Raw genomic sequence first — 20,450 nt, forward strand, 5'->3', positions numbered from 1 at the left:
TATAAGATGCTTTGATGAGGTGTTGTTGGCAGATATTACTAGTAAAGCCTTCATCTAGAAATAAACAAGGCCTCGGTCAGTCACTACCCTACAGCCGTTCTCCGACCCTACGACGAGAGAACGCCAGGCCTACGGACCCTGGGTGAAGATGAAGCAGCTGCTAAACGAGTCGACGAGGTATATCGAGATCTATTGTCTTTCTCTATACAGTACAGTTCATCTCAAATAAATAATTTATAGCCATAGTAGTGTTGATCAACTTTGGTCATAACTTATATGCTTAGAAACATTCTAGCTTAACAAACACTTATTTAGCATGTTTAAAAAAAATGAGGTCAGCATTTAGAGCAAAGGGGCTGTCACGATGCTGACCCCAACATGGCTCTCCTTTGGAAGGAGACATGCTAATGAAATCAGCAGCATAACCGAATCATCTTAAAATGCCAAACTCTAGGCCGTACATTTAGCATACACTATGGAATTAACAACTTTGTGACCCTTTTCCAAATTGTACTGTAGTACAATAGAAGCATTGCACTCTTGAGCTAAATTTAGACTTTTTCTTTCCCTTGTGTGGTTCCTTCATAAAAATCTAGGCTAATAGATGAAAAAAACTTCAAAAAACAAACAAAACAAAAAAATCTTTGATTATTTTTGTGAAGGCTGCATGATCCTCTACAAGGTCGGCTCAGCTGGGTTTCTACTGAATGATATGAGGGGGAGCCGATACAGACGCTGCCGTGCTCCTAGAGCTTGGCGATAGATTAGAATGTCAGCGTGGTATTAAAGGGTTAAATAATTTAGAGATGGCCAGATTACTAGTGTTCATCTTGAATCCCTCACCTCGCCTGAGTGACCTTGTAGAGCAACCTGCCTCTACGCATTAAGCTAGGAGATGGAGGAATGGGATCTAATTGCATAATAGGTTTGACTGCACCTCAAGAGAAGACCAAACACTCACTCTCTCTCTCTCACACACACACACACACACACACGTACATACAGAGAAAACAGACAGGTGGGTGGGTGCTCTTCAGGTCCTCTTGACCATGTTTAAGGTAGTCGCCCCCTGGTGGTGGTGATGATGGCAGCTGGCTGAAGGGGCTCGGGACCTCACTCGGACAGACACCCATCCAGGCCAACCGGCGCACCGTGGAGCTCTTTGACGTAGCCATTGTGGAGGCCATTGCTGGGCAGAGGGGAGCAGGCGGCGGTGATGCCGCAGTGCTTCAGCAAGTTGAGACCTGCGGAGGAGGAGACTGTTGGAGAGGAGGAGGAGCAGGAGGAAGAGTCCCGCTGGGGGAAAGGCTTCATGGTAGATAGGATCAGAGCCAGGCAGTCGGCCACATCCTTGTTGGGAGCACAGGCCAGCGCCGGGGTGTGACCTGACGAACAACAGCAAGAGTCATCAGAATATCAGCAGCTCAACCGTCAGCCTCGTGTAACGTGGAGAGGTCGCCTCTACAGATCAGTTTTTTATTTAATCGATTTGATTTGATGGATTAGGTTAATAATTTCCTACTCTGAACTCCATCAAAAAGTCACAAAACCCCACTAAAATACAAGAATCTGTCCATTTCTGTTGGTATAATAACGATGAGTGTCTCACCTTCCTCGTCCACGGCCAGGACCGTGGCTCCTCTACTCAGCAGAGCTTGAACCACCGTAGCCAGGCCGTTACGAGCTGCCAGATGAAGGGGCCTGGGAGGGAACAAGGCACAGGTGAGGGTCATTTTCACATACCATAAAGAAAACAAGAGCAGCCAGGCTGAGTGAATAGTACAGGACTTTACTACGCAGAGGCTGGCCGTTTTTTGTGATAAACCAACCATCAGGCTGGTAAAATAACAGCGTCGTAACTCGGTAAAGTGGCAACTTTAAACGTATGTAAACTGAGTTAAATGTTCTCACATTTGCAGAGCATTGTTGGTGGCATTTATGAGGGTGGGACTGTGGATCTCCCCCAGAATCAGCAGCGCGCACATCTCATGGGCCTGAAGGAGAAAACGCAACTGAACATCTGGAGGTAATGATTTTGACTTTAGTCAAACCTGCTGCACAACAAACCATAACATGACTCCCTATATGTGCTTGAACCTTAGTGTGAACAGTGTGCTGACTGGGAGCAGTCACTCAGCATTCGTTTTACCTTGTTGCACGCCAGGTGCAGGGCAGTGTTCCTGTTGTCATCCAGCAGGGTCAGGTCTGCCTTGGCCCGGTGAAGCAGGATGGCTGCACGGCACCAAAACACATACATGTCAAATCTATCATTTAGCTCATCACCTCCGTGTGACAACACTTGCTACTGCAGCCACAGCGACACAAAATATAAACCTTAAACCGCGTTCCCAAACACGACACAACCTAAACAGCCTAATTCAACCCCGACTGGAAGAAAACCTGGGAAAACTTCTAGCCCTCTCAGCCAGCAGGCATGGAGACTTACCTACAGTGCCACTGTGACCCTTGTCAGCAGCTACCATCAGAGCAGAACGTCCACTTAGATCCACAGTGTTGATCTCTGCCCCGTGGCGAAGCACCAGCTGAAGTCCTGAAACATCCTCAGCAAACGCAGCAGCATGCAGGGGGGTCCTGAAGGCACAGAGACACACAGAACAGCAGCTGTAGGAGCAGATTCAGGCAGGACTTGTGTCAACAGCCATCAGCTGTATGCAGCTAAACCAGTAACCTCCTAAAGCTTGGTTTATGCTTGACACATTTACTTCCCGCTTGGTGATGTGGCTCGCAGATGGAACGCGCTTCACAACTTGCAGCGTTTATGGTTCATGCGGCTTGTCTCTGCGGTGAGCCAATATTCTCCCAAACTGTAGGGGGCAGCATGGAGCTCTACGGCATGCATCCAACACTACACCATAGCAGAAATTAGGGCTGTAGCGAAGCCTTGATGACGTCGACGGCTCGATTCTAAAAATTTGTCGACGTCAGATCCGGAAGTCGACGCACCGCGCCCACTTGTTGCATCCCCAGGAGCTTGTAAATAGAGGAGGAATCTGCCTGTTTTTCCTCTAGTTCGCCCTCTTCTCCGCCTTCACTAACATCTCCACCAAATACCGAAGACCCGGAACAACGTCCGTCCGCTACTAGATTCCTTTCCTGTTTTGCCCGCCTTCGTTTCCCGCAGGGTCCAAAATTAACACTCGCCAAATGCGAGTAAATTGCTCCATTTGGCGAGTAAATTTTTGAGCTCTACCTGCCACCTGGCGAGTAAATGTTTGCACCAAATTAGTTATGTTTATCAGTCATCTTCCACGGATTTCTGATACTCCTCCCGCCTGCATGCAACTTGCGCGAAACGTGAACGCCGCATCCAACGTCATTTCCACCTATCCCATTCAATCAGTTTATCAAGTTAGCCGTTAGCTTCGTGTTAAAACTAGCGGTGAAATATGGTGGTTTTTAACTGGAGTCAGCCAGCCTTCCAAAAGAAAACTCGTCGAACTGGAAGAAAAACCACCAGGACCAGTGGCAACCAGAAGATTTTGTGAAAAGTGGCGAACTGGAGACGGCGGAGTCGTGAGACAATGGCTACATTATGATGGCCACGTAGCGTTGCTGCGTTTCAGAGACAACTGGCCCTCGGCATTCTTCAAATATCCAAAAAATGCCCGTACTTACGACTTTGTCTTCTTTGAGGGATAATAAATGTCCCAAGTGCTGCCGTCTCCTCCTCTGGCCATTATTTCAGCTTTAGCTTAAAGAAAGTTTTGGTCGTAAACAACAAAGTGCGCATGTGCCGCCGGCAAATTCCAGATGATACGGTGGCTGGTAAGGGTCAACGCGCCTACACCGCAGCCACGGTAATCCACCGAGATAATTTTTTTTTTAAACAAGACTGTTATTATTATTGTCAACTTTTTTACCGGGGTTTACCGCTACACCGGTTACCGTGACAACCCTAGCCCTGACACACTTTCAGATATTCTCATGGTGCAGCTGCGTTCTCCAGAGATCAAGGACTGTGACCCAAATGAGGCTGTAATGCTTTGGCACAAAGACGGTGTCAGAAGCAGGAGGCCAGACTTCATGGACAGAGAAAACAAGGAGTCTGACTAGATTTCAATGAAAGAGTTCATAAAAACATCTCTAAAAATAAATAAATAGTAAAAATGACAAAAGAGTTGTTTTCCTTATTAATTGAAGTTTGAATTATTTTGTCACTCTGTTTGGAATCAACATAATATAGAATAACATGCTTTAGGTAGATCTAAATCATTTAGAATTTTGGCCGGTAAGAAATATGCTTGGCCGGTAGATTTTCATCATCTACCGGCCAACTTGGCCGGTGAGTAAAAAATTTAATTTCGGACCCTGGTCTCCCGGCAACGGACAACAACTTCCGGGGTCAGATACGCTGCTTCGTCTCTACCACAGATGTAGAAAATCACCGGGAGCGTTTCTCCCTTCATTAAGGAGCTTCTTTCAGACATTAGGAGAGCTGTTTTGGTGGTAGCAGTCTCTCCTCTGTGCTGGTCTGTTTGCTGCTGGGTGTTTTTGGTTTATTTAAACTTGGTAACTTGAACTTAACGTTGGTAAAGCTACTGTTAGCATCTTCGCTAACAGCTTCTTGCGTTTGGATAAGCTGTTACGTTTTGGTTTAGAGTTAATCTTTTTTGTGGTGCAGATCTCCCTTTTATTACATTTAGAGTGTTGTGGGTTTTCGGTTTAGTTTAAAATACCACCTTGAGTTTGGTTTAACCGCCCAGTTTAGAGTTTGGACCTTTGGAGATCCTTATTTTGGTCCAGAACCCTGTAATCTTTGCCCAGTGGGACATCCCTACTTATTTGTACTTTTGTTTTAATTCCCCACGGCAGAATTAGTTTTATTATTGCCAACCTGTGGATGGAAAGATTTATGATTTTTTTGTAGTTGTAAATAAACCTGATCATCATTTTAACTTTTAAATCCCGTTATTGTTCCTTCCTTTTTGCACACGAGCCAAACTCCCCAGGAGGAGTCGTAACACCACTCGCCTCACGCACATAAGTGACCAAAACAAAGCAGCATGGAGACACTCCATCTCCAACCACCTCTCAGGCAGCAGCCTGCACTCCCAAGTTCTACACGTCACCAGAACATAACCAACCAACACAATAAAAGCAGTGTTATACAAAATGGAAGGCCTGTATGTTTATTCTCTTACAGTAACAACGTATCAATTTTTTTGAGGAATTTATTAGAGATTTTTTGTTTTTTATTAACTGTGCAATAGAAAAATAATCATTAGATTGTCTAAATAGTCATTAGAATAGTCGACTATTCGATAAAATAATTGTCAGAATAATCATTTTAAAAATAATCGTTAAACTTCAGCTTAACTTTGAGACACGAGGAGCAGCTGCATCTAGCTGCACACAAACACATCACCCTCCTTCAGTCCAGCGGTCGTGTGTTCAGCCGACTCACCTTCCTTTGGCGTCTCTGGTGTTGATCATGTGAACCCCGGCAGATTCCAGCAGCCTCTCTGCAGCGCCGCTGTGGCCGTTCATTCTGCAACAAGTTCAAGTTTTTCACCTCAGGTGATTTTCCACACGAGGAGGACCTTTGGATCCACAACTAGAATCTTAGCCAGTACTTACAGAGCACAGTGCAGGGGGCTGAAAGGGTTTCCCTCTTCATGTGTAAATGTTTTGAATTCAAGTAAAACCTCCAAACAGTCTTCATGCCCTGAAAACAGCGCACACTGATCAGTCGTGATGGCAACGCACGCTGGGGTTAATCATTTTCAATCACACTCAGCAAACCTTTGTACGCAGCCCAGTGTAATGGGGTGTATTGTTTGTTGTCCAGCAATTTGTCTTGCGGGTTGGTTGCCATGGCGCCTTGCATCAGACTTGCCAGTATGTCCGTGTGGCCTCTGGAGGCAGCGTAGTGCATGGGTGTCCTACCCTGGGTGTCCTGACACAACGCAGAAGCTTTGTGCTCCAGCAGGGCTGTTACACAGTCATCATGTCCCAACACGGCCTGTTTACACACCAACACAGAGCAATCAGGCTAAACACACACAATAAATTAATTAATAAATAAACATTTTCTGCTCTCTGAACAGAAGTGATGGCATCTTATAAGAAGTGTTATGGATCAGAAATACCGGATCTGCCATAATTGATCCTAAAAGCTAATGAGCTGCATTTAGAAATGAGCAGCAGGTGTTGCAGTAATGATGTTGTTACACATTCCAGGTGTGCTTGTGGACATGGTCAAGAGAGACCTCATAACTTACCCCTCTGTGCAAAGCGGTGTGTCCCCTCTTGTCTTTAGCATCTGGCAGGGCACCCTTGTCCAGCAGGTAGTGGACACAGTCAGTGTGACCCCCCAGGACGGCCAACATTAAAGGGGTCCTGATGGGGAGGATCAGACACATAAGCTCATGCCGTTTGTGTTATTAAGAAATATTATCTCAAGGCATTACAATGCTTTAGCAACAACTCACTGGCCACATTTGTCCGTCACATTGGTGAGATCCCCCTCCTCCCCATAATCAATCATCATCTTCAGGCAGTCTGAATGGCCGTTTGCAGCTGGTGTGAAAAACACAGAAAGGACAAATCACCACTTAACCTCAGCTGGTTACAATGAGAAGAACGCCATTACAGAAATATATTACGTCTCATACCTGCAACGTGAATTGGAGTCCACATGAGACGGGTGTCGTTGAGGAGGCACGATGCCCCTTGAGCCAGAAGCACCTCCACACAGCGAGCGTAGCCTTTCTGCGCAGCCAGGTAGAGCACAGAGCGCCCAGCAGCGTCCTGCATGTCCACATAGGCGGCCGTTTCTGTGAGCACACGCAGAGCCTGCCAGTGGCCCCGGTCAGCCTGAGGGAGCAGATTTAAATCAGCCAGACTCAAGAGCAAACACAGCAGAGGTGAGCTCATGTTGAACACCTACAGCCAGGTGCAGCGGGCTGACGGGGATGCTGCTCTCTATGTCTCCTAGAGCGTTGAAGGACATCTCCAAGAGCTAAAAGGAAAACGCAAAAGTCAATGTGCATTCATCATCACAAAACACGCTGAACTCACCACTCTGCAATAAAACAAATTAACAAGACAACGTGAAAAACAACCACATTAGCAAACTTAGCAGGGCCATTTGCTACATAGTAGAGGCGGTGTCTGAGCCGGCACAGCTGCCTCCTAAAACCACCCACAGCTTGGCACGGCCTGAGAAATGTCAAACAAGCCGCTACTTAATCATTTAGGGTTTCATGTAATTATAGAGATGAGACATGTTGCTTTCTGCAGGTTGTGCAGAACAGCGCAGCAAGGTTCCTGACTGGGACCACATCAGTCCGGTTCTGACCTCCCTGCACTGGCTTCCGGTTTGCTATCGTGCACAATTCAAAATCCTTGTCTTTGTTTACAATTTCTTCCAGGGTGGTGGTCCCCCCTATCTAGCCACACTCCTGAACAGACATTCCCCATCATGCGCTCTGCGCTCCTCTGACCAAGGCCTGCTCGCTGTCCCTCGTTCTAGGTGTCGTACTCGTGGGGACCGGGCTTTCTCAGTCCTAGCACCGTCACTCTGGAACCAGTTGCCACCCTCAGTTAGGCTGTCCCCATCTCTGCCAGCCTTTAAGAGTCGCCTAAAAACACACCTCCTTCGCTTGGCGTTTCCTGAACATGTTTGAATTTGGCCCTCTTTTATGTTGAATTTCTTTCAGTTTTCATTGGTTCACTTTATCCCTTGTTTTACCCATCTGTCCTGTACTACGTTTCACCTTTTTTTGTAATTTGTATTGCTTTTATTTCTGAATTGCTTTTATTTTTGATTTATTCACTATATTTGTACTTCTACAAACATGTTCAGCGCCTTGGGCTTCCTGACAGGGTTGCGGAAGGCGCTTTATAAATAAAGCTTTGATTGATTGATTGTGGGAATCGCACCAACAAATCTGCAGTGGTTCATCTGAGGACCTTGTCTGCATAAAGGTTGGTAAAAGTGACGTGCGGCAGCTTTTACCTGAAACCTCAGTCAAAATTATTCAAACCCTAAAACTCTCAGAACAGCCAATACAAGAGGGAGGATTTGAGACTGGACAAAGAGAAAACCCTGATGGAAGTCACTGAACACCCACCAGCTCCAGGTTCTGTTTGTTGCCATGGTAAGCTGCATAGTGAACAGCGCTGTAACCTTTAGAGTTGACCATCGATGGATCAGCACCATTGTCCAGAAGATGCTCCAAGCAGCTGGAGATAAATACACACACACACAAAAAAACACCAGAATATTGATTTTTGTGTTTTTTTTTTTTGAGAATCAGAGCTTAATTATTTTAAAAGAACAAGTTCACTGTTTTTGACCATCTGCAGTGGTCTCTAGGAAAGATCAATGCTTCATGAGTCGATCTGTGTGAGGAAAAAAGTTGTGGCACCTGTCTCAGGAAGTGCAAAGTAGCTAGAGGAGTGAGGAGCAGAAGACAGCAGGATTCAGACATCTCTCCTCTGATTGGCTAAAATCAGAGGTTCTGTGCGAACGCGGAGCTGGAGTGGCACTACAGCGCACGTGCCTCCATTTATATAAGCAGCGGGCCAGGAAGCAAACGTGCCGAAAGTGCTGCAGCAGGCGAGATTTTAAAAATGCTCATACAATAAACGACACGTCGACTATTAAATTAGCTGACTATTCTTTTTGTCAACGTCGTCGTGGCAACCCTACAGACGTTATACACAAAATTACAGAAGGCAGTTACAACACAGTAGGGTTGTCACGGTAACCGGTATAGCGGTAAACCCCGGTAAAAAAGTTGACAATAAAAATAACCGTCCAGTTTTTAAAAAACTAAATTATCTCGGTGGGTTTACCGTGGCCGCGGTTTCGGCGCGATGACCCTTACCAGCCACCGTTGCTTCAGCTGAAGTTCCCGCGGCGCGCACACACACTTTTTAATTTGCAACGGCACCAAAACTTTGAAGCTGAAATAATGGCCGAAGGAGGAGACGGCAGCGCCCAGGACATCCATCAGCCCTCAAAGAAGACTAAATCGGAAGTATGGGCATATTTTGGATTTCTGAAAAACGCTGAGGGACAGTTAATAGAAGACGGCTATCCCGTTTGCAGAACGTGCAGGAAGCAAGTGTCTGCAAAAGGCAGCAACACTTCGAATCTAATGGCTCATCTGCGTGACCATCACCCATGTCTCTACAGCCAGTGCAAGGTAAGATAACATTAGCATTTTAGCTTAAATGCATGACATGAGCACTTTTGGTTGAGGGAGAATGCAACGAGTCACTATATACTGCAGCCGCAGCGTCCTCTGCCAGCATTTAAACCGTGTCACGGACACCCTGTTGCTGGATGAAGCATCTTATTTGTTGATGATGAAGAGAAATATACAATTAGTTCCTTGTCATTGATTTGTTTACTTATTCAATGCCATTTATACTTGAACATTTGGATTTGATTACATAGTGTAGTAGTTATTTTAGTAATTTGTTTAAAGTGGCTATTTATTTTAAATACATATTTTTTAAGGTTGACTTGTACAGTGCTCAGGTCAAGTGTGGACTGGAGTTTTAGATTTTCATTTTGATAATGAAGAAAACAAGTATATGAGAAAACAAGTGGTGTTTCTTTGATTTGTTTACATATTGTTTATGTTTTGAATGTTTGGATTTGTATAATTTAAACCCGCACTGACTACTGTAACATGTTCCAGAAAAATAAGCTATTTGTTCCTTTACTTGTGAAAAGTTGCACTTTTGCTAAGGCTTTGTGTTATTTTAGGTTTAATAAACACTGTTAAACCTTTTCAAAACTATTTCAGTTTGTGTAGAACAGGACGATCAATGCTTTCTGAACATATGCAACACCGTTTAAAAAATACCGCGATAATACCGAAAACCGTGATAATTTTGGTCACAATAACCGTGAGGTTAAATTTTCATACCGTGACAACCCTACAACACAGGGAATCCGTCCCAAGGCCTTTAAAGTCACCGTTAGGGTAAAATAAAGAAACTCACAAGTACGACTCCCTCGTCTCATCCTCGTTATTTTGAGGGTTCCCAGAAAAATGACGATCAGTTCTGCAAAGTAATGAAAAGAGTTGAGAAACACAAAAACTCATGAGTTTAAACCTAGAAACCAAACATCTGGCTCATATTTAAGGACTGAATGTAAAACATTAGTGAGTGTTCTGAAACAACGGCTGTTGTAGCCTGATGTAGCTAGTCTGCAGATATAAGCACACACAGCAGGAGAGATGAAAGTCTCCAACCTGCTGAAGGCTTGAGAGGCAGCGCAGTAGTGCAGGGGAGTACAGCCAGTCTGGTCAGGCTCGTTGACCTCAGCGCCAGCGCTCACCAGGGTAACGGTGCACTGGTACCTCCCGTTAGCAGCCGCGTAGTGCAGTGGAGTCCTACAAGGTGCACCAAGAGGACAGAGAAGACGACGATCAGAAGCTGTGCATGAGTAGAAAAACTTGAATGAACAAGCACAACAACAGGAAACTCACCTTCCCATTATGTCCCTCTTATTCAAGTCAGTACCGCTACTTAAAAGCAAGTTCAGACATTCAACGTTTCTGTGGAGACATGTTCCCGTTAGAGGAGACGAAGAAGCAACACGACAGCAAAAAGTCACGTAAACAGGAGGTGCTTGCTGGTTACCCTCCAGAGGCAGCGGCGTGTAGACAGGTCCTCCCAAAGTTGTCTGGGGTGTTAATGTCAAACCCAGCTGAGAGGACGTGCTCTTTACTCATAGATGAAACTATACTGTACAGCTGACCTGTAGGGGCACAGACAACCGTCTCAGTCTGCATCAACACAGAATTAAAACACGTAAACCTCATGGGACAAACCTGAGGAGAGTAACTTGCGACAACAGTCTGAAAACCCGTACAGCACCGCTAAGTGCAAAGGGAACATTCCGTGAATCCCACGTCTGGAAAAAAGAAACACACGTCAATAAAAGATGCACTGGAACACAGCTAGCTTAGAGGAAACACACACGCATTGGTGTAAAACAACATAAAAGGTGTTTTAGCATTAAAGCTGGATTATTTTTACTGAACAAACACACACACACACACCTGGCCGTGTCTGCTCCGTTGGTCATCAGAGTGCTGATCAGCAGTTCGTGGCCATACTTAGCAGCAACGTGGAGGGGGGTATTGCCATACTTATCCACACAATCGATTTCCCCACCTGAAACAGAAACACAGGAAACTCGTTAAAAACACATTTAACCAGGAAGAGAAAACACAAATCTTCACTGGTTCGGATGGAAAGCCTTGGTCACCGTTTTGGATGAGGATCTGGGAGCGGGTGAAGCGTCCGTGAATGGCGGCCATGTGCAAGGGGCTCTTCCCTTCTTTGCTCTGGAGACGATAAAACACAAAATTCCTTAAAGCAGAAGGTTACACAACGTCTGAGAAAGACCCAGGCTTCACACACACTCATGAACAGCTGCTGTACAGACAGCCCTAAACTACGTCTTCATTCAGCTTTTAAGAATAGGCTCAGGACCCACCTTTTTAGCTCAGCTTTTAACTGATTACTATTTATCTAGTCTAACTGTATCACTTGTCTTATTTGTTTGTTTGTATACATACCTATTTATCTCTTTTACTTAATTGTATTATTTTATTTACATCTTAGTGTTTTTATATGATTATGTTTTCTTTTACTCTCTTTATTATCAGTTACTTTCTATCCATATTAGCTTTTGTTATTTTACATGTTATACATTTTAATCCTCCAGCGTTTTCTCTGCGGAGCCCTCTGCCTTGGGGCCGGTCGTCGGCGGTGGCGCTCCTCGGGTAGTACCCGGGCAGTGGTGGGGGTCTCCGCCCTCCCTCCCTGGGCGTCATGGGCCGGTGTCTTGGCTGCTGCCGTGGATCTGTTGCTGTCGAGGCAGATGGCTCCGCTGATGATGTGTCGTCCATTACCTGACCCATCTGAACTCAGCCTATTTTTTACTCTGTTGCCCACGTGTGTGTGTGTGTGTGTGCGCATGTGTGAGTCTGCGAGTGTGTGGGTGAGTGTTTGTTCACCTTGGAAATTGGTTGCGGGAGGGGAAGTGTAATTGTCAATTGTTTTATACTTGGGGAGGGGGGCTGGGATGGGAATATGGGATCTATGGGGCCATTTTAATCTGTGAAGCACTTTGAGTTGCATCTTTTTGTATGAAAAGTGCTGTATAAATAAAGTTGATTTGATCTGAAACACACTCCATCCACCCTCCTGTGTGGATTTAACGCTATTCAGCGGTAAAAACTAGTTAGTGTGTAAATCAGTGAAAACGTAATATTATTGGTTCCATCGTTCCTCAGCCTTCTTTCAGACAAGCCTGTTGTTGTTAGTGGGAACCACACATTTTCAGTCTCCTCATAAAACCCGCCTAACAACCTGATTGTTGTCGGAGTCAAACAGTGGTTGGAAGATGCAGAAAATATGACCTTTACATATTTAGGATATGTACACATCTTCCAGTGAGGAAGGGGAGTCTGGGGACTTTGGGTTGGCCTCTCAAATTTCTGGTGCTGAGGTCACTGAGGTGGTTGAAAAGCTCCTCTGTGGCAAGGCTCCAGGGGTGGATGAGATCCGCCCGGAGTTCCTTAAGGCTCTGGATGTTGGGGGGCTGTGTTGGCTGACGTGGCTCTGCAATATAGTGTGGACATCGGGAGCAGTCCCACTGGACTGGCAGACCAGGGTGGTGGTCCCCTTATTTAAAAAGGGTGACCGCAGGGTGTGTTCCAACTACAGGGGGATCACACTCCTGAGCCTTCCTGGTAAGGTCTATTCAGGGGATCTGGAGAGGAGGGTCCATCGGATTGTTGAACCTCAGGTTCAGGAGGAGCAATGTGGTTTTCGTCCTGGCCGTGGAACACCAGACCAGCTTTATACCCTTAGGGGGATCCTGGAGGGTGCGTGGGAATTTGCCCAACCAGTCTACATGTGTTTTGTGGATTTGGAGAAGGCGTTTGACCGCGTCCCTCGGGGGGCCCTGTGGGGCCCTGTGGGGGGTACTCCGGGAGTAGGGGGTACCAGGCCCTCTGATACGGGCTGTTAGGTCCCTGTATGACCGGTGTCAAAGCTTGGTCCGCATTGCCGGCAGTAAAGCTTGGTTTATGCTTGACGCATTCACTTTCCGCGCGGTGATGTGGCTCGCGGATGGAACGCGCTTCACAACTCGCAGCGTTTATGGATAGTGCGGCTCGTCTCTGCGGTGAGCCAATTTTCTCCCAAACTAAACGGGGCAGCATGGAGCTCTACGGCATGCACCCAACACTACACCATAGTAGAAGTAGAAATTACTGTTGTTTACAACATGGCATTCCAGCATTTTTAACAGCGTCCTCGTCTTTTCCGACAGTGCGAGCTATTTCTCTCCAAGAATTATTAACAACATGTTGATCACGGTGATCTCTGAGAGCTGAATCATACAAATGTCTGTATTTACGAACCTCTGCCATACTAGTTCTTGCCGGTCCGCCATGTTTTTCCGCGTCCGTCCGTCCGCGTGGTTAGAAAATTTCCAAGGTGCGCGTTGCGGAAATTCTGGGCCGTGCGGAGACGCGGTGGAGACGCGTGTTTGTTAAAATGACGCAACTTTTCCGCGTGGAGCCGTGCGGACCTCGCGGACGCGTCAAGCATAAACCAACCTTAAGTCGGGCTCGTTCCCAGTGAGAGTTGGACTCCGCCAAGGCTGCCCTTTGTCACCGATTCTGTTCATGACCTTTATGGACAGGATTTCTAGGCGCTGCCAAGGTGTGGAGGGTATCCGTTTTGGTGGCTGGAGGATCAGGTCTCTGCTTTTTGCAGATGATGTAGTCCTGTTGGCTTCATCAGAACGTGATCTTCAACTTTCGCTGGAGCGGTTCGCAGCCGAGTGTGAAGCAGCTGGGATGAGACTCAGCTCCTCTAAATCTGAGACCATGGTCTTGATTCGGAAAAGGGTAGAACACCTTCTACGGGTCTGGGATGAGGTCCTGCCCCAAGTGGAGGAATTTAAGTATCTCGGGGTCTTGTTCACGAGTGAGGGAAAACTGGAGCGTGGGATCGATAGGCGGATTGGTGCTGCATCTGCAGTGATGCGGGCGTTGTACCGGTCTGTCGTGGTGAAAAGAGAGCTGAGTCAGAAGGCGAAGCTCTCGATTTACTGGTCGATCTACGTTCCTACCCTCAACTATGGTCATGAGCTTTGGGTAGTGACCGAAAGAACGAGAATGCGGATGCAAGCGGCCGAAATGAGTTTTCTCCGAAGAGTGGCTGGGCTCTCCCTTAGAGATAGGGTGAGAAGCTCGGTCCGGGAGGGTCTCGGAGTAGACCCGCTGCTCCTCCACATTGAGAGGAGCCAGTTGAGGTGGCTCGGGCATCTGGTCAGGATGCCTCCTGGACGCCTCCCTGGTTAGCTTTTCCGGGCACGTCCAACCGGGAGGAGACCTAAAGGTAGACCCAGGTGGAGGGACTATGTCTCTCACCTGCAGGGAACGCCTTGGGATTCCCCCGGAGGAGCTGGCCCAAGTGGCTGGGGAGAGAAGTCTGGGCCTTTCGCCTTAGGCTACTGCCCCCGGGACCCGACTCCGGATAAGCGGATGAAAATGGATGGATGGATGGATGTTTAGGATATTTGAACACTCTGTGCTTAGCAACTGAAAATATTACACAGCTTCGTGTTTAAAAGCAGCAACCTTCAGACATCTGCAGGTCAGCAGAGATAAAAACCAACTGCACGGCTTCCAATGTTAACGCTTTTGTTCAGAGTCTCAACTGTCAAGCACAAAAAACCACGATCAGAAATGAAGAAGCAATGAGGGTGCAAGGGATTATCTCGGGTCAAAATAAAGAGCATTTAACTGTGAGATGGTGGCATTTCTCCTAAAAACACAAACAAAACCATCCATCCATCCATTGTCTGAACCCGCTTTGTCCACGTAGGGTCGCGGGGAGGTGCTGGCTTCTATCACCAGCAGTCAATGGGCAATCAGGCGGGGTACACCCCAGAGAGCCAGTCCATCGCAGGGCAACACAGAGACACACAGGACAAAGACACACACACAGACAATTACACGTAAGGACAATTTAGACAGACCAATCAACCTAACAGTCACGTTTTTGGACAGTGGGAGGAAGCCGGAGTACCCGGAGAGAACCCACGCATGCACAGGGAGAACATGCAATCTCCATGCAGAAAGAACCCAGGCCGGGAAACAGACACAGGACCTTCTTGCTGCAAGGCAACAGCTCTAACCACTGCACCACCCCACAAACAAAACAATTTACAGAATATATCTGAACACAATAATCAGTCACATTGATGTCCAGTTCAGAGTCGTGTCCTGTGGCAAAGGACAAGTAGATGTTAACAGGTCCCACTTTGGACATGACCCCACGGAAGCAGATTTGCTGAAACATTATTTTATTTGCTGCTTCTACAATATTCTCATAAACGCGCTTCTGCACAAGCCGTCCTTCAAAAAGACACAACCCAAGAGGCTGCAGTAACTCTGGCAGGCTTACGGGAACAAGAACAAGCCTGGTGTTCCAGAACACAAAGGTTCTGTTGTGGAGGAACCCCGCGGTTCTGCAGCATGTGCAGCACAAACACAAGCACCTATCTGTTGTTACGGCTCACAGTGCTTTGGGCTGAGGATAGCTGAGAGGTGGCGCGATGATGTCAGAGACTTTAAAGGGACTTTACGGACTTTTGAATTTTTATGCTTGCGATTGCCCCCTCAGGCTAAAAGCGTAACGGCAGCTTCAATAGTAGGCTAATGCACAAGGAGCGCATGCTGTATGTGCACACTCCTTGATGAAAATAACAGCTAAGACAGTCCCTTGTTTGTGCGTGTGTGTGTGTGTGTGTGGGGCCCGGAGGACAGAGGACAGGAGAACGCGCAGCTAATTAATTAAATAATTTGGTTCTGTACCTTTCTCTTCAGCACAGCCGACAAAGGTTTATGATGGGTCAGTCCTCCTGCATGCTCAGATCATTCCCTTCCCTTGCTTGAAAAATTGTTCCAAAATGAAAGTTGAACCCACATCTTTTTTATATGTGAATTCAATGCCGTTCGGCGAGTCTCAAATAAAAATGTGGGCATCTTACTGTAAAAAGTATACCATTAATGTAAAAAATAAACTCTAAATGAACTATGTTCACACCCAGAATCAAACAATCAATGAACCCAGACTGATGAACCCAGGTCTTCTGCATGGGAGTCCGAAGTCTTACTAGGTGAGCTACACTCTAGTAACATTCGCAGTATCTGTAACTTTTATATCATTGATGACACCTGAAACAACGTCAAACCAAAGAATGGTTCGGAGCAAAAATGGCTATTTTGTTGCTAATTTGCAGGAAATATCTAGAAGAAAGTTCTACAGAAAGTAGCTAAGGGTCCTCAGAAATGTAGCTAGGTTCATCACTAGGCGTTAGGAACAGCGACAAAGTTGCTGAGTTGGCACTGCCTCTCTCTCTGCTGCTAAAGCTACGGATAACAAATGCTACGGGCGATGCCTGAGCGTGAACGCGCATGAAGCAGCCTGCTCGACCCGAGCATCTCTCTTTTTCTGTGATTTTACAGAAAAACAGGCAATCACAGTAAAAATGCCAGGGCTCATTCTACAGGACCAGGGCATTGCAGGAGAATGTATGAAGAAGACATTTATTATTTCTATACATGTTTTGGCTGTCAAACTTCCATAATGCCTCTTTAAAGGGTTGTTTTTTTCTGCCTACTCAAAGTTTCAAGATTTTCTTGTACACCTCCCTAAAAAACTAAACACATCAGATCGGGGCTTTTAGAACAGGAACAAAGATACAGAATAAAAACAGGGTTTCTGTGAGGACGACACCTTTGTTGACCACAAAGGGCGACAATGGCACAGGAGTTAAGTACTCGTTCCATAATAGGAAGGATGCGGGTTCGAGCCCCGCTCAGTCTGTCGCTGTTGTTGTGTCCTTGGGCAAGACACTTAACCCACCTTGCCTGCTGGTGGTGGTCGGAGGGACCGGTGGCGCCAGTGCTCGGCAGCCTCGCCTCTGTCAGTACGCCCCAGGGCAGCTGTGGCTACATCGTAGCTCATCACCACCAGCATGTGAATTTGTGTGTGTGAATGGGTGATTGTGTTGTAAAGCGCCTTGGGGGGTTCCAGGACTCTAGAAGGCGCTATATCAAATATAGGCCATTTACCATTTGGTCCACGGCCTCACCCAGTGTGCGAGCACGCTAACGTTACTCATCGTTTCAGCCAAAAGGCCTCTAGGCATTTGTAGAAAGGGTTTATTACACCTGTATGAAGAGCTTAGAGTGAAAGTGAACAGATATGAATGTATCTGGCAAAGGTCACTGTATGTTGTATGTTGAGAGAGCAAGTCCTGAACAGCACACGGTTATTAAAACTCATACCTGCTGGTTGACATCTGCCCCGTTGTTGACCAGCAACTCCAGACAGAGGGCACCGTTGGTGGAGACGGCAGCCAGGTGCAGAGGGGTGTAGCCGCACTTGTTAGGCTGGTTAACATTAGCTCCGTGGTTCACCAGCTCTGTCGCCACAGCTTCCTGCCCCATGTAGCAAGCCACGTGGAGTGCAGTGTTTCCAAAGCCATTAGGCTCATCAATCTGACCAAAACACACACAAAACACAGCGTTCTAAGCAGAAAGCCAGAAACATTTAAAGACGGGCTCTTTCCTAGATAGTGAGTGTCAAATCTGAAAGAAGGCAGTCTAAAATCAAGACTGGCTGTTCTAAAAGCAAATTCTTTGATGCAACCACTCACCTCTGTACCCATTCTCAGCAGGTACTTTACAATTTCGATGTGACCACTTGCAGACGCAGAATGGAGAGGCGTGTAACCCAGCTTATCCTTACAGCTTTTATCAGCACCGCGAGAAACCAGCATCTTCACAACCTCCAAATGTCCTGCAGGAAACACAAAGTTTACATTTTTATTACCCGCATGACCAAAGGGAACCATGACAAACACAGAAGTTTGAACTACTGAATGAAACCTGCTAACCCAAATAAGCAGCACAATGGATAGGCTGTCTCTCCTTCTTATCAATGGCACTCAGGTTGGCTCCTTTGTTCAACAGCAGCTTCACCATCTGAAAGAAAGAAAACAAAACTTCAAAATATTAGCATTTGTTTCAGTTGTAAGGGCATTTCCAAAGGACAAGTCATAAAATCAGTGCAGTCTCACCTCCTGGAACCCACTTTGAGCTGCATGGTGCAAGGCTGTTCGACCAGTGCGATCTGCCATGTTCAGGTTGCTCAGCTGGGTTAGCAGAGCCTCGGCACAGCGCGTGGCACGATTGGCAGCCGCCACATGCAATGGCGTCTGCCAAAACTTGTCTCGTGCATTTGCCTCGGCTCCACGCCTCAGCAGAAGACCCACTGCCCTCTGAGGAGAAGGAAGCAATAACCAGAGCTTGTCATTTGGACTGATAACATCAATTTTTACACTGTGCTGCTAAATGCATTTTACAATTAAATGTGAATACATCTGACTCTATCAAATAATAACTCATTATGATATAGTCTTACTTCATTCCTACATGCAGCTGCTCTGTGCAATGGGGTCAACCATATGTGGTCCTTAGCATTAACGCTGGCACCTGGACAGATCCAGTCATGCAAATTAGATAATTATTAACATGTTAGAAGGAGAAGCACAGCGCATTTATCAAATTATGTCACACAGCTGATAACTGCACCCAAAGAGATGGTTTGGTGTGTCCATGTGATGAGAAGAAACAAGACATCTGGCTAAAATGCAGCAGACTCACCTGACTCAATGAGGAGGTCCATTATATGGACATCACCCACACAGGCAGCAGCATGAAGAGGCGTGCGGCGCTCTTGGTCCTGTCACACACACACACACACACACACACACACACACACACACACACACACACACACACACACACACAATTAAAAATCTCTAAATCTTCTGCATCAATTTCCCAATAAAACCCCGTGTGCTTTGAACGCACCAGTGCATTGACATCTTCCTTTTTGTGCAATAACAGTTGAATTTCTTCAGTATTCCGACTGAAGATGGCCTGGACCAGAGGAGGCTGCAACACACAATAAACACCAGCTGACTTTGTGCTAAAAATACATGTGCAATTAAAGAAATGAGGTAAAAACGTCTCCGCGCAATCCGGACCAATGGCTTGTCTGGATAAGATCAGCTCGCATCTACGATTTATTTGAACCGATTTAATAATTTAACGTTATTTATTACTTAGTCAAGTTGCTAGAGTCAATAGCACGGCGGTAAATGTTGTTCCAAACGCTTACAGCCGATAAATCACCCAAGAACATCTTTTTCTCCAGGAATTACACCAAGCCTCAGCTTAGGCCTACAGGCCCGTGTCGTCGTACTTACGTCAGCTAGCCAAGTGAGCTGGCCCTGAACCAGACTACGGTCCGAGGAAGGCATTTAACAACGCAAACAACCGTCCACTAACCAAACGACAAAAAATACAAGAAACTAAGTCGTTATCAGTAGGATACGCATTAAAATAAGAACACAGGTCATATTAGTACAAAAATGTTGACAAGTGGATCGGCGAATACGTAGCATGTTGCGCACTAAAGCAGCTCATTTCCAGCAAATAGACTGCGCCATCGCAGAACCACAGCGCCTTCTTTCGGCGTACCTGGTCTGCAATGTTGAGTACTCCCATCTCCCAAACTCAGCCAGGACGGAGCTCCTTCATCGGGATAAAACTTCGAGGTAAATAGTAGTGTGCTACTGTGTCCACCTCTCAGACTACACCCATGACTAAAAGCAAAGACAATTGCGGACTCCGTCTGTCACTGTTGTTGTCTGTATCCAGTGTCTGCTCTGGGACTGCGCTGGTCCGCCTACAGGCGTGGCGGTCTGCTCTCCCTGACTCGGGCTAAATGTCGACACCTTGTGGTAGAAAGATTTATCGCATCCTTTTTTTTAAACATGACTGGCATTTTTTTTAGATCAATTAAAAACTTTTACTGCAGCTTTCACGCAACTAATGTCATGTTAATAGTTTTATACATACTGCATTAAACAAAAAAATGTGACACATTCCTGTTCCCAGCAAAGGTAAGATTACATAAGAATTAGTTTAGTCTTTAGCCTAGCCTAGCCTAGCCTAGAATAGAATAGAATAGAATAGACTTTATTGATCACAGTGGGAAAATTCACATACACTTAAAGAAATGGGAATAAAAATACAAGTAAATACTCAAGGAATTGGGATATTACTGAATAACAATTGAAAGACACATGTATTTCACAAGTATTGAATATAGCTCTGATGTGACGTGACAGGATGGTGACAGTAGCAGTTAAACTGTGGAGTTATAGTCTTACTGCAGAGGAAATGAATGACCTACAGGCCTTTAGTATCATATCTAAACTAAGAACATGTCACTTTTGTATTTTTGTAATAAGAAAAACAAATAAACAATGGTAAGCTTTGTTTTCACAGTTT

General features: G+C 46.0%; 1 protein-coding gene across 1 annotated transcript; it reads right to left on the bottom strand.

The window, feature by feature from the left end:
* Nucleotides 1–886: 886 nt before the first annotated feature.
* Nucleotides 887–19,815, bottom strand: ankrd52a (ankyrin repeat domain 52a). Its single transcript, XM_015967059.3, has 28 exons — nucleotides 19,635–19,815; nucleotides 18,963–19,046; nucleotides 18,753–18,831; nucleotides 18,511–18,581; nucleotides 18,167–18,367; nucleotides 17,984–18,071; nucleotides 17,744–17,886; nucleotides 17,373–17,585; nucleotides 11,261–11,339; nucleotides 11,052–11,166; nucleotides 10,821–10,903; nucleotides 10,630–10,747; nucleotides 10,476–10,544; nucleotides 10,239–10,379; nucleotides 9,985–10,047; nucleotides 8,097–8,208; nucleotides 6,911–6,982; nucleotides 6,636–6,837; nucleotides 6,453–6,540; nucleotides 6,243–6,360; nucleotides 5,764–5,983; nucleotides 5,599–5,686; nucleotides 5,426–5,509; nucleotides 2,447–2,592; nucleotides 2,150–2,232; nucleotides 1,912–1,994; nucleotides 1,610–1,701; nucleotides 887–1,385 (listed from the first exon to the last, which is right to left on the bottom strand). Exons 1-28 carry the CDS (start codon nucleotides 19,659–19,661, stop codon nucleotides 1,114–1,116), a joined length of 3,234 nt encoding a protein of 1,077 aa, XP_015822545.1. The 5' UTR covers nucleotides 19,662–19,815; the 3' UTR covers nucleotides 887–1,113.
* Between the last annotated feature and the right edge of the window lie 635 nt (nucleotides 19,816–20,450).

Source organism: Nothobranchius furzeri, chromosome 15 (assembly GCF_043380555.1).
Source record: "Nothobranchius furzeri strain GRZ-AD chromosome 15, NfurGRZ-RIMD1, whole genome shotgun sequence".
NCBI lineage: Eukaryota > Metazoa > Chordata > Actinopteri > Cyprinodontiformes > Nothobranchiidae > Nothobranchius > Nothobranchius furzeri.